General features: G+C 46.7%; 1 protein-coding gene and 1 long non-coding RNA gene across 3 annotated transcripts in view; one reads left to right on the plus strand and one right to left on the minus strand.

The window, feature by feature from the left end:
- The window catches only part of LOC140396106 (uncharacterized), a 201,192-nt gene that overhangs the window by 114,029 nt on the left and 71,616 nt on the right, over positions 1 to 15,547 (minus strand). The gene's annotated exons all lie outside the window — the stretch shown is intronic.
- Positions 1 to 15,547, plus strand: part of LOC140396105 (aldo-keto reductase family 1 member B1-like) — a 66,096-nt gene that overhangs the window by 11,042 nt on the left and 39,507 nt on the right. For both annotated transcript variants that reach the window (XM_072484218.1, XM_072484219.1), the window contains exons 4-6: positions 2,872 to 2,949; positions 4,413 to 4,535; positions 4,707 to 4,813. In XM_072484218.1, the coding sequence (XP_072340319.1) occupies positions 2,872 to 2,949; positions 4,413 to 4,535; positions 4,707 to 4,813 (308 nt within the window). The remainder of the gene's footprint in view (positions 1 to 2,871; positions 2,950 to 4,412; positions 4,536 to 4,706; positions 4,814 to 15,547) is intronic.

Genomic DNA, 15,547 nt, shown 5'->3' on the forward strand with positions numbered 1-15,547 from the left:
ATGCTGCTGGCCGGGGGGCTTCTGCCTGGGATGGGGGGGGAGTGGCCAGGAGGTGGGCTGTAGGTTCGTGGTGGACGGGCACAGAGCCCGATTGCCGTGGCTTACAAGGCAGCCATGCGGCTGTGCACAACCCTGACGGCCCACTGTGAACTTGGAGCCATGGGTTGTATGGGTCTCTTTACCTGCTGCCTCCCCCCGCCTAGGTGCCCTCTGGCCCGATCTGTGGAATGGGTGCGATCCAGTGCCATCCTGTTGGCTGGGATACATATGTGGGGAGTGTAATGTGTATATGCGGCTGCAGCTTTTCAGCCTCTGAAGTGTCAATTATGGACCCAGCAGATCATGCACCATTTCTCATTGGAATTGATTGTGTTTCATGTGGCGTCAGTGCTAGCCCTCCACGGTTACTGAATCGGTCCAGGTGCGACACGACTCCAGTTTTGCTGTCCACTAGTTGAGTCCACAAATCCTGCCCCACCGTCAACACTTAGTCTCTGGAACAGAGAATTCCGTTGCAGTTGTTTGAAGTCAATTGGGGAAGAGGGCTTGGCTGAATTTTTTTTTAAAACCACATTTTATCTTTCATATTTCTTCCCAACCAAAGGAAACAATGGATGTGATTTAGCTGCCACACTAGCCGCACGTGCAAATCCTGCTTAATATCGTGAGGCCAAAAATGAGATTTGTGCCAGTGAAATCTGCCCACTGCCCCCTCCGATGACACAATCAGGTTCACGCCCAAGAAGGACATTAGCCTGATTTGCATTGATTATAATATTGTTAACAGGCTGAACTTCGTTACTTCCACCCTCTCCGTATATGGTGTGAATCACTACTGTCGAAAAATAGTCATAATGACCACGGCGGGGGCACACCGGTATGTATAGCCCCTGGGTGATGAGTGACATGCTCTGGCACTGCCAACCTGGTAAGCATGCCCTGATACTTGCACGGAGGGGGAGTTTATTTTAAATGTAGATCTGGACATCCTTTAAAGATGGTGCCCCGGTCTCTCTGGAGCCGCCAGCTCCATCGGGCCCTGCTCCGCCAGAATTGCAATGCAAACCATGCCCACCAGATTTTGTGTGCTGGAGAAAACTCGGTTGTGCATCTGGAGAACTGCATGTCAGTTTTCAATCTGAACCTGACTGAAAGTTTTTGGGAAAATTCCACCTAATTTGGTAAGCCTCAGCCATTATTTGTTCAGTCAGGGCTGGGTCACAGCAGAAATGGGGAATATGACCATGAGGAGAGTGGTTTTGGGTACAATATTATTACAGTTGGTGGGGGGGGGGGGGGGGGTTTGCAGAGACACCGTGAGGAGAACAAAACAGACTTGAGATCATTGACAGACTGGTGAAATAGGCAGACGTGTGATTTTTGTTTTGGTAGAAAGAATGAGGGGAGTCAATATGATCAAAATGGTATATAATTTTTAAAGGGGGTGCAAAAACCAAGAGATGACCGGAGGGAGTATACATGTACGAGTCTTTGAGGGTGGCAGGATGTATTCCGACTGAAGAAAGAATTGCATATACTTAAAAAATCGAGGTAAGAGTACAAAAGCAAGGAAGTTTTATATTAAAGCTTGAAATATAGTGCCCTGTGAAGAGGTCAACTTCAAGGGAATTGTTGTACCTTTAAAACCTAAGTTCGACCAGTTTACATACTCAAAAGTTTTACTTCGGTGCCTTTATTTGCGAGATGAACAAAGGACAAACCGGTTCACAGTTTAACGCAATTTTATTCACAATTCTATTACTCAAGAAAATATGGCTCAGACGCACAGCTGAGCTTTGGGTTTAACCCGCACTTAGCCTGCCAGCCTCCTTTACTATGAGCACTCGATGTTAATGTCTTCTCTGGGTTCGAAACCCAGGGCCCTTTCTTCTTGCGATGGTTGTGCCTGGGCAACTCCCAGGTTATTGCTCAAGATCTGTTCGATGCTCTTTTCTTTATACTGGGAAACTTGGATTGAGTCATATGTATATGCCCATCACTGGTCATTGTCCTAGCCAGACCCCAACTGGTTAATGGGAAAGACGGGATACTCCTGTTTTTCCATGGTGGGTCAATCAAGACCCATTGTCCGCTGAAACTTCACTTGTCTGACCAGCCATCAGCTCATTAAGGAGTCTGATGGCTTCTTTTGTCTGTTCTTCACCCTGCTGCAAATTTGATCACCTGTGTCTGGAAGTTTGTTACATATTTATAGACTTGGAGTGGATAATCAGAAAGTCCATATAGCAATAACAGGTTTATGTCTTGACTTGGGTGCTTTCGCAAATGGCCAGTATTGATTCCAGCCAGGGTCTCGAGTGTTTCTGTTCCTGCCCCATGTGTATCCGCCTGTTTTCAGTACCACATTTCCCCCTGTGATCCCATAAGTGTAAACTGTCAGGTGGATGCACCTTTAAGAAATAGCTGCAGTTGGGACGGAGGAAGAGAAAAGAGTTGAGGGGTATGAATTGAGACAGAAGAGGGGTATGAATTGAGACAGAAAAGCTAAGGGGTTGGATGTTGTGGAGTACCAAGAACAATCAGTGGAATATTAGTGAGAGAAGATTACACCCTAACAATGTGCCCCTTTGTAATATCTGGCTAAACAGGTTGAGACCTGTGAATCTAATAGAGCATCGATGCTGATTTCAAACATTTTGTGTGACATAAAATTTGTGGACTGGTGTTTGCCATATGTGAAATAAATGAAAGCTTGCCAGTAATTATCTATTAAATTTTGCTTCTATTCACCAGCTTTTGCCATATCTTTCTCAGCAACCTCAGCCATACACTTTCTCTAGGGTCTCTAAACTCCTCCAAGTTTTTCAGGAACGTTCTTTTAAAGATTATTTTTAAACATCTCTTTTTAAGGCTGATGGTGAGAATCTTCCTTTGGATGCAGATGGTTTTATAATACCAAGTGACACTGATTTTGTCGACACCTGGGAGGTAAGTGTTTGACTTAATTTTCTGATTTCATTTGGAGGAAAACCAGGCTTCGAAACTAATCACATGCACATGCTTATAATTTTGAAATTTGTTTAAAATGGAGAGAATGTCTACAGGATGCTTTTTTTTTTTAAGTGCGCCCGCCAGCGGAGAATTGGGATTGTGACCAGTTGGTGCTCAGAACGTCGCCGAGGTGGTATTCACATACATTTTTTTTAATGCTAAATGATGCATAGTGGCGGAAATGCAAGCTTCTCTGATCTTACTGATCTCGGGACGCCATTTTGAAAAGGTGCCATGATCCCAGCATCCAGAGACGAGCCCACCAACACAGCGTAAATGTTGACATCCCCCCCCCCCGCCCAGTTTACAAGGTGAGCACCCCCCACCCCTCCAAAGGAAGGGCATCGCTTCTCTTTCCACGCCCCACGCCATATGAATCACCCCCCCCCCCCCCCCCAAACCATGCACACATGAGGGTGACCCAACTACCAACCCCTGCTTTCTGCCATTAGCAAAGAGACTTTCAACAGGTACTTGTTGAAGTGGCTAACAGCAATCCGAACAAGATTGTGGTTAGAATGTTCTGATGCATACAAATGTGAAAGGAAAGATAAATAAACAAACCTTCTGCCTGCTGTGTTTAAACCACTAAGCTGTCAATCAAAGGCTAATTAAAGGTACTGCATTGTGAAATTGAATGACTGCTAAGCATTTCATAGGATCAGGGACTTAAGTGTTCTGGGCTTTCTGGGAAGGCTCTGAAGCATCGAAAAAGAATCCGTTTCAAAAGCATAGGCTGAGGGAGCAGATGAGAGGAAAGAGAAAGTTCCTGGCTTGATTCTTCACTGAACTGTCTGATCTGCACCTGTCAGGCAGAGCAATTCCGAATGAGAAGGCCACTTCAAAGTTGAAACAAGTCAGAGAAGGGTGATGATGATTTCAGATTGGCCAGGGCTGGAAGGGGCAGTCCAGACACTGGCCCCCCCCCCCCCCCATCCCGGGGCAGGGTCCCGTGGTCAACCCCTTAACTACAGCCTATCTAATCCTTGGGATACCCTTGTGCCCCTCGGCCACTGCCAGGCTGCTGACATGAGCCCTCCAGCAGGATCCATCACATCAGGACGGTGCTTGTCTGTACTTGCACTAAAGTCTACCCGGTGGTGTTCTCGCTTGGGTGTGGGGGGATTGTTGGAGCAAAAAGGGGGGTGGGGTAGAGATTTGGGTTACCAGCCTGTTAATTGCATTCAAATGAATGTAATATGGGCTGTTTGCATGTTCTCATCTGGGTGGGATGGCTGGTGGGGCAGGGTGGGACCAGAGAATGGGGACAGATCTGCTGTCTGGCACCAATCCCGTTTTTGGGCTGTTGCGGGATTCTTTGCCTGATTGGGACTCCCGATCTTGGCGGTGGGGAATTCCGCCCTTCATTTTATACAATGAACAACATTTTTCCTTCACAGGCTATGGAAGATTTGGTTGCTGAAGGAATGGTTAAAACTATAGGAGTGTCCAACTTCAACCAGGAGCAGATTGAGCGAATCCTGAATAAACCAAACCTAAAGTGCAAACCTGCAGTTAACCAGGTAATGGGTAGATCTTTTTTAAAAATTATTTGTTCCCAGAATTTTTTTTACAACTGCAATTCCTGCATAGCATGTGATTTTTTTTTTTTTTTTTTTTTTTTTTTTTTTTTTGTGAAATTATATCAGTAGCCTGCTGAGGATTAATGTTTTTCTTCCTGCTTGCTTTAATAGATTGAATGCCACCCTTACCTGACTCAAGAAGCTCTGATCTCCTATTGCCATTCAAAAGACATTGTTGTGACTGCCTATAGCCCACTGGGATCTCCAGACAGACCATGGTATTTGATTATTGATTATATTAACTCATTAACCTCCATCTAATCTAGCACAGGAAAAGCTGCTAACCCTCAAGAATTTATATAAATAGACTTGCATCTGCATACTTCTAGTTCTGGAATTTGGTGCTGGTGTGTGTCTCGGAGTGTGGTCTGGTGAAAAGTGTTGAGTTTAGGGTTTCTGTTTCCAATTTCCTTGACTCAGGTTTATCACCTCTGCCCATGAGTGTGATTTCACTTTATTACACTAATAAAATATTTGGTAAACCTTCAATGACATATTGGCAGAACTCGTCTTTTGTAATGACAGATAGAAAGTACTCTTAGCAGCTAAGCCATGACCTTTTGCCTCCATATGTATCATCTACTTTTTGGTCCCTAATCGGCGCCTCCTTTTTATTGACTGACTTTTTTATTTTCCCTTTTCCACTCCCTGAAGATATTCCTCTTCCAGTTAAGTATTTTTACACTTGATTTGTTCCTTGTCCTTTTCCAGAACCACTGTCAACCTGATGACATTACAATCATGGTTCCCCAAATGTTTTCCCACATGCAAACATGGACCATTTATCCCACTCATTCCCCAAACAAAATCCAGCATACTCTCCCTTCCTCATTAAGCTGCAAACACACTGATTTAAAAATAATTCTCTTGTACACATTTTCAAGAATGCTCCTTGTCACTTAGCCATTTTACACTGTTGTTATTTTAGTCTTCATTAGGATACCTAAAGTCTCCTCGTATCTTTCAGTAATTTGCCTTCTCAAACTTTTTTCCACTCTTTTCAGCTTAAGGCTTGCAGCCAGTAGTGTAATAGCTCTTTTATCCATTCGTTCTAATCAAATAAACTCTGGGGGAGATTTTCCGGCTATTCTCGCCAGTGGGATCTTTCTGTCCTGCCGATGGCGAACCCCTAACTCCTGAAACTGGCAGCTGGGGGTGGGTTCAATAGGAAATTCAATGTCGGGACCAGAAGATGTGGGCAGTGGCGGGCCGCCTCCCACCACAGAGAAACAAGCCAGGGAGGGGGCGTGGAAACCCAGCCTCTGCCACTCCCCCATTGATGTTATTTAACTCTAACTCTCCAGTCCCGTTTACCCTCCTGTCATGTCAGAATTTGTTTATTGTACTACAGTCACATTTTAACAGACTTGTTCCTTTTGAAGGGGAAATTGGGCTTATTCTAAGGAATTAGACAATTAAAAAAAAAATGGCAATAAGCAATTGCATTCCCATAGTTTGGCTGTATATCTTTAAAGAGAGATTAACAAGCATGCCCACGTGGCTATCTGCACTTGTTCGAGAGAATATCCTAAACCAGGCTGGTCCAAGGTACGGCCCATGGACCGTGCAAAGCCTCACTACCCATAAATCAGTGCACATACATGGATTACTCTGGAGCCAGTCTTTGTCTTGATTCAGATTTATTCACAAGACCATAAAATAGAGGCATATACTCCTTTTTATCCGCCCCAACGCCTTGCCCTAAGCTGTTTTTTATACATGTTGAATATTTCGAAGTAGGTCTAATGCTCCGCCACTCTTGATTGGTCTGTTTGTGTTTCAAATTCTACATTCCCATCTACCCCTGATAATCTTGCATTCTTGTTAGGTAAGGGAATCAATCTACCTTCGCCTTAAAACATTCTAAACCCTGTCTCCACCGGCTTCTGAGGCAGATGGTTCCAGTGTCTCAAAGCACTTTTTAAACAAATCTTCTCCTTGTCTCCGCCCTAAAAGGATGACCCCTAATTTTAAAACTGGGCTCCCTAATTCTGAACTTGCCCACAGGAGGAAATATGTTTCAACAAAGAACAAACAAAGAACAAAGAAATGTACAGCACAGGAACAGGCCCTTCGGCCCTCCAAGCCCGTGCCAACCATGCTGCCCGACTAAACTACAATCTTCTACACTTCCTGGGTCCGTATCCCTCTATTCCCATCCTATTCATGTATTTGTCAAGATGCCCCTTAAATGTCATTATCGTCCCTGCTTCCTCCACCACCTCCGGTAGCGAGTTCCAGGCGCCCACTATCCTCTGTGTAAAAAATAAATAAATAAATAAATAAATTATAAAAAAAAAAAAAAAAAAAAGTGCCTCGTACATCTACTCTAAACCTTGCCCCTCTCACCTTAAACCTCTGCCCCCCTAGTAATTGACCCCTCTACCCTGGGGAAAAGCCTCTGACTATCCACTCTGTCTATGCCCCTCAATTTTGTAGACCTCTATCAGGTTGCCCCTCAACCTCCTTCGTTCCAGTGAGAACAAACCGAGTTTATTCAACCACTCCTCATAGCTAATGCCCTCCATACCAGGCAACATTCTGGTAAATCTCTTCTGCACCCTCTCTAAAGCCTCCACATCCTTCTGGTAGTGTGGCGACCAGAATTGAACACTATACTCCAAGTGTGGCCTAACTAAGGTTCTATACAGCTGCAACATGACTTGCCAATTCTTATACTCAATGCCCCGGCCAATGAAGGCAAGCATGCCATATGCCTTCTTGACTACCTTCTCCACCTGTGTTGCCCCTCCAATTAGAAAAAGCATCCTTCCATTGCTACTCTCTGCCTTCTATGACCTAGCCAGTTCTGTATCCACCTTGCCTGTTCACCCCTGATCCCGTGTGACTTCACCTTTTGTACTAGTCTACCATGAGGGACCTTGTCAAAGGCCTTGCTGAAGTCCATATAGACCACATCCACTGCCCTACCTGCATCAATCATCTTAATGACCTCCTCGAAAAACTCTATCAAGTTAGTGAGACACGACCCCCTTCACAAAACCATGCTGCCTCTCTCTCTAATACGTCCATTTGCTTCCAAATGGGAGTAGATCCTGTCTCGAAGAATTCTCTCCAGTAATTTCCCTACCACTGAAGTAAGGCTCACCGGCCTGTAGTTCCCTGGATTATCCTTGCTACCCTTCTTAAACAGAGGAGCAACATTGGCTATTCTCCAGTCCTCCGGGACATCCCCTGAAGACCGTGAGGATCCAAAGATTTCTGTCAAGGCCTCAGCAATTTCCTCTCCAGCCTCCTTCAGTATTCTGGGGTAGATCCCATCAGGCCCTGGGGACTTATCTACCTTAATATTTTTAAGCCACCCAACACCTCGTCTTTTTGGATCTCAATGTGACCCAGGCTTTCTACACACACTTCTCCAGACTCCACATCTACCAATTTCTTCTCTTTGGTGAATACTGATGCAAAGTATTCATTTAGTACCTCGCCCATTTTCTCTGGCTCCACACATAGATTCCCTTGCCTATCCTTCAGTGGGCCAACCCTTTCCCTGGCTACCCTCTTGCTTTTTATGTACGTGTAAAAAGCCTTGGGATTTTCCTTAACCCTATTTGCCAATGACTTTTCGTGACCCCTTCTAGCCCTCCTGACTCCTTGATTAAGTTCCTTCCTACTTCCTTATATTCCACGCAGGCTTCGTCTGTTCCCAGCCTTTTAGCCCTGACAAATGCCTCCTTTTTCTTTTTTGACGAGGCCTACAATATCTCTTGTTATCCAAGGTTCCCGAAAATTGCCGTATTTGTCCTTCTTCCTCACAGGAACATGCCGGTACTGAATTCCTTTCAACTGACACTTGAAAGCCTCCCACATGTCAGATATTGATTTGCCCTCAAACATCTGCCCCCAATCGATGTTCTTCAGTTCCCGCCTAATATTGTTATAATTAGCCTTAGAACACAGAACAATAACAATACAGCGCAGTACAGGCCCTTCGGCCCACGATGTTGCACCGAAACAAAAGCCATCTAACCTACACTATGCCATTATCATCCATATGTTTATCCAATAAACTTTTAAATGCCCTCAATGTTGGCGAGTTCACTACTGTAGCAGGTAGGGCATTCCACGGCCTCACTACTCTTTGCGTAAAGAACCTACCTCTGACCTCTGTCCTATATCTATTACCCCTCAGTTTAAAGTTATGTCCCCTCGTGCCAGCCATATCCATCCGCGGGAGAAGGCTCTCACTGTCCACCCTATCCAACCCCCTGATCATTTTGTATGCCTCTATTAAGTCTCCTCTTAACCTTCTTCTCTCCAACGAAAACAACCTCAAGTCCATCAGCCTTTCCTCATAAGATTTTCCCTCCATACCAGGCAACATCCTGGTAAATCTCCTCTGCACCCGCTCCAAAGCCTCCACGTCCTTCCTATAATGCGGTGACCAGAACTGTACGCAATACTCCAAATGCGGCCGGACCAGAGTTCTGTACAGCTGCAACATGACCTCCCGACTCCGGAACTCAATCCCTCTACCAATAAAGGCCAACACTCCATAGGCCTTCTTCACAACCCTATCAACCTGGGTGGCAACTTTCAGGGATCTATGTACATGGACACCTAGATCCCTCTGCTCAGCCACACTTTCAAGAACTTTACCATTAGCCAAATATTCCGCATTCCTGTTATTCCTTCCAAAGTGAATCACCTCACACTTCTCTACATTAAACTCCATTTGCCACCTCTCAGCCCAGCTCTGCAGCTTATCTATATCCCTCTGTAACCTGCTACATCCTTCCACACTATCGACAACACCACCGACTTTAGTATCGTCTGCAAATTTACTCACCCACCCTTCTGCGCCTTCCTCTAGGTCATTGATAAAAATGACAAACAGCAACGGCCCCAGAACAGATCCTTGTGGTACTCCACTTGTGACTGTACTCCATTCTGAACATTTCCCATCAACCACCACCCTCTGTCTTCTTTCAGCTAGCCAATTTCTGATCCACATCTCTAAATCACCCTCAATCCCCAGCCTCCGTATTTTTTGCAATAGCCTACCGTGGGGAACCTTATCAAACGCTTTACTGAAATCCATATACACCACATCAACTGCTCTACCCTCGTCTACCTGTTCAGTCACCTTCTCAAAGAACTCAATAAGGTTTGTGAGGCATGACCTACCCTTCACAAAGCCATGCTGACTATCCCTGATCATATTATTCCTATCTAGATGATTATAAATCTTGTCCCTTATAATCCCCTCCAAGACTTTACCCACTACAGACGTGGTCTATAGTTGCCGGGGTTGTCTCTGCTCCCCTTTTTGAACAAAGGGACCACATTTGCTATCCTCCAGTCCTCTGGCACTATTCCTGTAGCCAATGATGACATAAAAATCAAAGCCAAAGGTCCAGCAATTTCTTCCCTGGCCTCCCAGAGAATCCTAGGATAAATCCCATCAGGACCCGGGGACTTATCTATTTTCAGCCTGTCCAGAATTGCCAACACCTCTTCCCTACGTACCTCCATGCCATCTATTCTATTAGCCTGGGTCTCAGCATTCTCCTCCACAACATTATCTTTTTCCTGAGTGAATACTGACGAAAAATAATCATTTAGTATCTTGCCTATCTCTTCAGACTCCACACACAACTTCCCATCCCTGTCCTTGACTGGTCCTACTCTTTCCCAAGTCATTCGCTTATTCCTGACATACCTATAGAAAGCTTTTGGGTTTTCCTTGATCCTACCTGCCAAATACTTCTCATGTCCCCTCCTTGCTCGTCTTAGCTCTCTCTTTAGATCCTTCCTCGCTACCTTGTAACTATCCATCGCCCCAACTGAAACTTCACACCTCATCTTCACATAGGCCTCCTTCTTCCTCTTACCAAGAGATTCCAGTTCTTTGGTAAACCACGGTTCCCTCGCTCGACGCCTTCCTCCCTGCCTGACCGCTACATACTTATCAAGAACACGCAGTCGCTGATCCTTGAACAAGCTCCACTTATCCAGTGTGCCCAACACTTGCAGCCTACTTCTCCACCTTAACCCCCCCCAAGTCACGTCTAATGGCATCATAATTGCCCTTCCCCCAGCTATAACTCTTGCCCTGCGGTGTATACTTATCCCTTTCCATCATTAACGTAAACGTCACCGAATTGTGGTCACTGTCCCCAAAGTGCTCTCCTATCTCCAAATCCAACACCTGGCCTGGTTCATTACCCAAACCAAATCCAACGTGGCCTCTTGTTGGCCTGTCAACATTGTGTCAGGAAACCCTCCTGCACACACTGTACAAAAAACGACCCATCTAATGTACTCGAACTATATCTTTTCCAGTCAATATTTGGAAAGTTAAAGTCTCCCATAATAACTACCCTGTTACTTTCGCTCTTATCCAGGATCATCCTCGCCATCCTTTCCTCTACATCCCTAGAACTATTTGAAGGCCTATAGAAGACTCCCAACAGGGTGACCTCTCCTTTCATGTTTCTAACCTCAGCCCATACTACCTCGGAAGATGAGTCCCCATCTAGCATCCTCTCCGCCACCGTAATACTGCTCTTGACTAGCAGCGCCACACCTCCCCCTCTTTTGCCTCCTAGGAGGCAAATAGGAGCTTACTATAGCACCTAAACCCCGGAACCTGCAACATCCATTCCTGTCCCTGCTCTATTCATGTCTCCGAAATGGTCACAGCATCGAAGTCCCAGGTACCAACCCATGCTGCCAGTTCCCCTACCTTATTTCGTATACTCCTGGCATTGAAGTAGACACACTTCAAACCACCTATCTGAACACTGGCCCCCTCCTGCGACGACAAATCTGTGCTCCTGACCTCTATGCTCATTCTCCCTAACCCTAAAACTACAATCCAGGTTCCTATGCCCCTGCTGCATTAGTTTAAACCCCCCCAAAGAGCACTAACAAATCCCCCCCCCCCCCCCCTCCCAAAGGATATTTGTGCCCCTCAGGTTCAGATGTAGACCATCCTGTCTGTAGAGGTCCCACCTTCCCCAGAAAGAGCCCCAGTTATCCAGAAATCTGAATCCCTCCCGCCTGCACCATCCCTGTAGCCACGTGTTTAAATGCTCTCTCTCCCTATTCCTCATCTCACTATCACGTGGCACGGGCAACAACCCAGAGATAACAACTCTGTTCTAGTTCTGAGCTTCCATCCTAGCTCCCTGAAAGCCTGCCTGACATCCTTGTCCCCTTTCCTACCTATGTCGTTAGTGCCAATGTGGACCACGACTTGGGGCTGCTCCCCCTCCCCCTTAAGGACCCGGAAAACATGATCCGAGACATCACGTACCCTTGCACCTGGGAGGCAACATACCAAACGTGAGTCTCTCTCGCTCCCACAAAATCTCCTATCTGTGCCCCTGACTATCGAGTCCCCAATTACTAATGCTCTGCTCCTCTCCCCCCTTCCCTTCTGAGCAACAGGGACAGACTCCGTGCCAGAGGCCCGTACCCCATGGCTTACCCCTGATAAGTCGTCGTCGTCGTCCCCCCCCCCCCCCCCCCCCACAAGTATCCAAAGCGGTATACTTGTTTCTCAGGGGAATGACCGCAGGGGATCCCTGCACTGACTGCTTCTTCCCAGTCCCTCTTACAGTTACCCATCTATCTCCAATCTTTGGTGTAACTAATTCCCTGAAGCTGCTATCTATGACCCCCTCTGCCTCCCGAATGATCCGAAGTTCTTCCAACTCCAGCTCCAGTTCCCTAACTCGGTCTTGGAGGAGCTGGAGATGGCAGCACTTCCTGCAGGTAAAATCAGCAGGGACACTAACGGCATCCCTCACCTCAAACATCCTGCAGGAGGAACATTGCACTCCCTTCCATGCCATCCCTCTAACTTTCTACCAAGATCTAGCTAACAACTAACTTAAATTTAAAAAACAAAAAAAAAAAATATGGTACTTGCCTCACACCAATGGGTTTTATTATTAGGTTAGAGGAGGAGGGTGGGTGGGAGACACTACACGTGTAGTGTCTCGGGTTTCCTCTCCACCAGAATTTATTGGTGCGGGTCTTCCCAGACGTCCGCGGGTCAAACTTCCTGTTCCCGCCTTAAAACACTAAAAAAGATTTTTTTTAAAACAGCAAAGAGGGACCGAAAATGGGACCAGGTAAGTGTTTACCGCTGAAATTGACTAGCCTGCTCCTGTGAAGGTCTCCCAGAAATCACTTAACGCACCGCTCCGCTCCGCTCCCGCTGAAATCGACTGGCCTGCTCCTGCAAAGACAAGTGTTTTTAAAGGAGCAACTTACCTCCCAGAAATCACTTGCGCACTGCTCCCGCTGAAATTGACTAACCTGCTCCGCTCCCGCTGAAATCGACTCCAGTATAGCAAATGTTGTCCCCTTGTTCAAGAAGGGGAGTAGAGACAACCCCAGTAACTATAGACCAGTGAGCCTTGGTTCTGTTGTGGGCAAAATCTTGGAAAGGTTTATAAGAGAGGATGTATAATCATCTGGAAAGGAATAATTTGATTAAAGATAGTCAACATGGTTTTGTGAAGGGTAGGTCGTGCCTCAAACCTTATCGAGTTCTTTGAGAAGGTGACCAATGAGGTGGATGTGGTGTAAATGGATTTCAGTAAAGCGTTTGATAAGGTTTCCCCACGGTAGGCTACTGCAGAAAATACGGAGGCATGGGATTCAGGGTGATTTAGCATCTTGGATCAGAAATTGACGAGCTGGAAGAAGACAAAGGGTGGTGGTTGATGGGAAGTGTTCAGACTGGAGTCCAGTTACTAGTGGTGTACCACAAGGATCTGTTTTGGGGCCACTGCTGTTTGTCATTTTTATAAATGACCTGAAGGGTGTAGAAGGATGGGTGAGTAAATTTGCAGATGACACTAAAGTCGGTGGAGTTGTGGACAGTGCGGAAGGATGTTACAGAGGGACATAGATAAGCTGCAGCTTGAGAGGTGGCAAATGGAGTTTAATGCAGAAAAGTGTGAGGTGATTCATTTTGGAAGGAATAACAGGAAGACCGAGTACTGGGCTAATGGCAAGATTCTTGGCAGTGTGGATGAGCAGAGAGATCTTGGTGTCCGTGTACATAGATCCCTGAAAGTTGCCACCCAGGTTGAGAGGGTTGTTAAGAAGGCGTACGGTGTGTTAGCTTTTATTGGTAGAGGGATTGAGTTTCGGAGCCATGATGTCACGTTGCAGCTGCACAAAACTCTGGTGCGGCTGCATTTGGAGTATTGCGTGCAGTTCTGGTTGCCGCATTATAGGAAGGATGTGGAAGCATTGGAAAGGGTGCAGAGGAGATTTACCAGGATGTTGCCTGGTATAGAGGGAAGATCTTGCGAGGGAAGGCTGAGGGACTTGATGCTGTTTTCGTTAGCGAGAAGAAGGTTAAGAGGTGACTTAATTGAGGCATACAAGATGATCAGAGGATTGGATAGGGTGGACAGTGAGACTTTTTCCTCGGATGGTGATGTCTAGCACGAGGGGACATAGCTTTAAATTGAGGGGAGATAGATAAAGACAGATGTCAGAGGTAGGTTCTTTACTCCGAGAGTAGTAAGGGTGTGGAATGCCCTGCCTGCAACAGTGGTGGACTCGCCAACATTAAGGGCATTCAAATGGTCATTGGATAGACATATGGACGATAAGGGACTAGTGTAGATGGGCTTTAGAGTGGTTTCACAGGTCGGCGCAACATCGAGGGCCGAAGGGCCTGTACTGTGCTGTTATGTTCTATGTCTGTCCTGGCTTTTAACTTCCAACCTAACTCCCAAAACTCGTTTATTACATCCACACCCCTTTTCCTACCTATGTCGTTGGTACCAATGTGCACCATGACTTCTGGCTGCTCCCCCTCCCCCTTCAGGATCCTGAAGACATGATCCGTGACATCATTGACCCTGGCACCCGGGAGGCAACAAACCATCCGAGATTCTCGCCTGTGCCCACAGAACCGCCTGTCTGTAGCTCTAACTATTGAGTCCCCTATAACTAGTGCTCTTCTAATCTTCCCCCCCCCCCCCCCCCCCCTTCCCTTCTGAGCCCCAGAGCTGGACCTCGTGCCAGAGACCCGGTCACTGCAGCCTATCCCTGCTAGGTAATCTTCCCCCCCCCCCCAACAGAATCCAAAGCGGTATACTTATTGTTGAGAGGAACAACCGGAACACTGACTGCTTCCTCCTCTTCCCACCTCTGTTACCCAGATACCTTTGGTGTAACTATGTCCCTGTAGCTTCTATCTATCCCCCCCTCAGCTTCCTGAATGATCCTCAGTTCATCAAGCTCCAGTTCCCTAACACGGGAGGAGTTGGAGATGGCTGCACTTCCCGCAGGTGAAGTCAGCAAGGACACCGGTGGTCTCCCTCACCTCGAACATTCTGCAGGAGGAACATTCCACTGCCCTAGCTGCCATCACCTCTACTTAGTCTCCCTGTAAAAAAGAAAAAAAAGTAAATGGCTTACCTGCTCACAGCACAGTCTTTTTTATTAGGTTAGAGGAGGAGGGAGCGTGGGAGACACTACACGTGTTTCCTCACCGTTCTCACAAGGATGGGTGAAGTGACAGAGCAGCAACATCTCCCCTTAAGTGACGGGAAGAGTATCCCGATCCTGGGCCTGGGAACATGCTCCATGGACAAGGTGAGGGCAGTGAAACGGTCTTTACCATTCAGGCTGACAAGAGTGCTGCTCCTTCCACCCACTTCTCAGAGATGCACTTTAACAATTGTGCAGCTGAGACTGGGCCACCACTCTGGCTCTCTGGCCCTAAAAAACTTAATTTAGGCATCAGATTCTCAAAGTGCTTTCCTAAACCTGCCTAGGGGCACTAGGGGCAGCACGGTAGCATTGTGGATAGCACAATTGCTTCACAGCTCCAGGGTCCCAGTGTTCGATTCCGGCTTGGGTCACTGTCTGTGCGGAGTCTGCACATCCTCCCCATGTGTGCGTGGGTTTCCTCCGGGTGCTCCGGTTTCCTCCCACATGTGCAGGTTAGG

Source organism: Scyliorhinus torazame, chromosome 19 (assembly GCF_047496885.1).
Source record: "Scyliorhinus torazame isolate Kashiwa2021f chromosome 19, sScyTor2.1, whole genome shotgun sequence".
Lineage (NCBI taxonomy): Eukaryota > Metazoa > Chordata > Chondrichthyes > Carcharhiniformes > Scyliorhinidae > Scyliorhinus > Scyliorhinus torazame.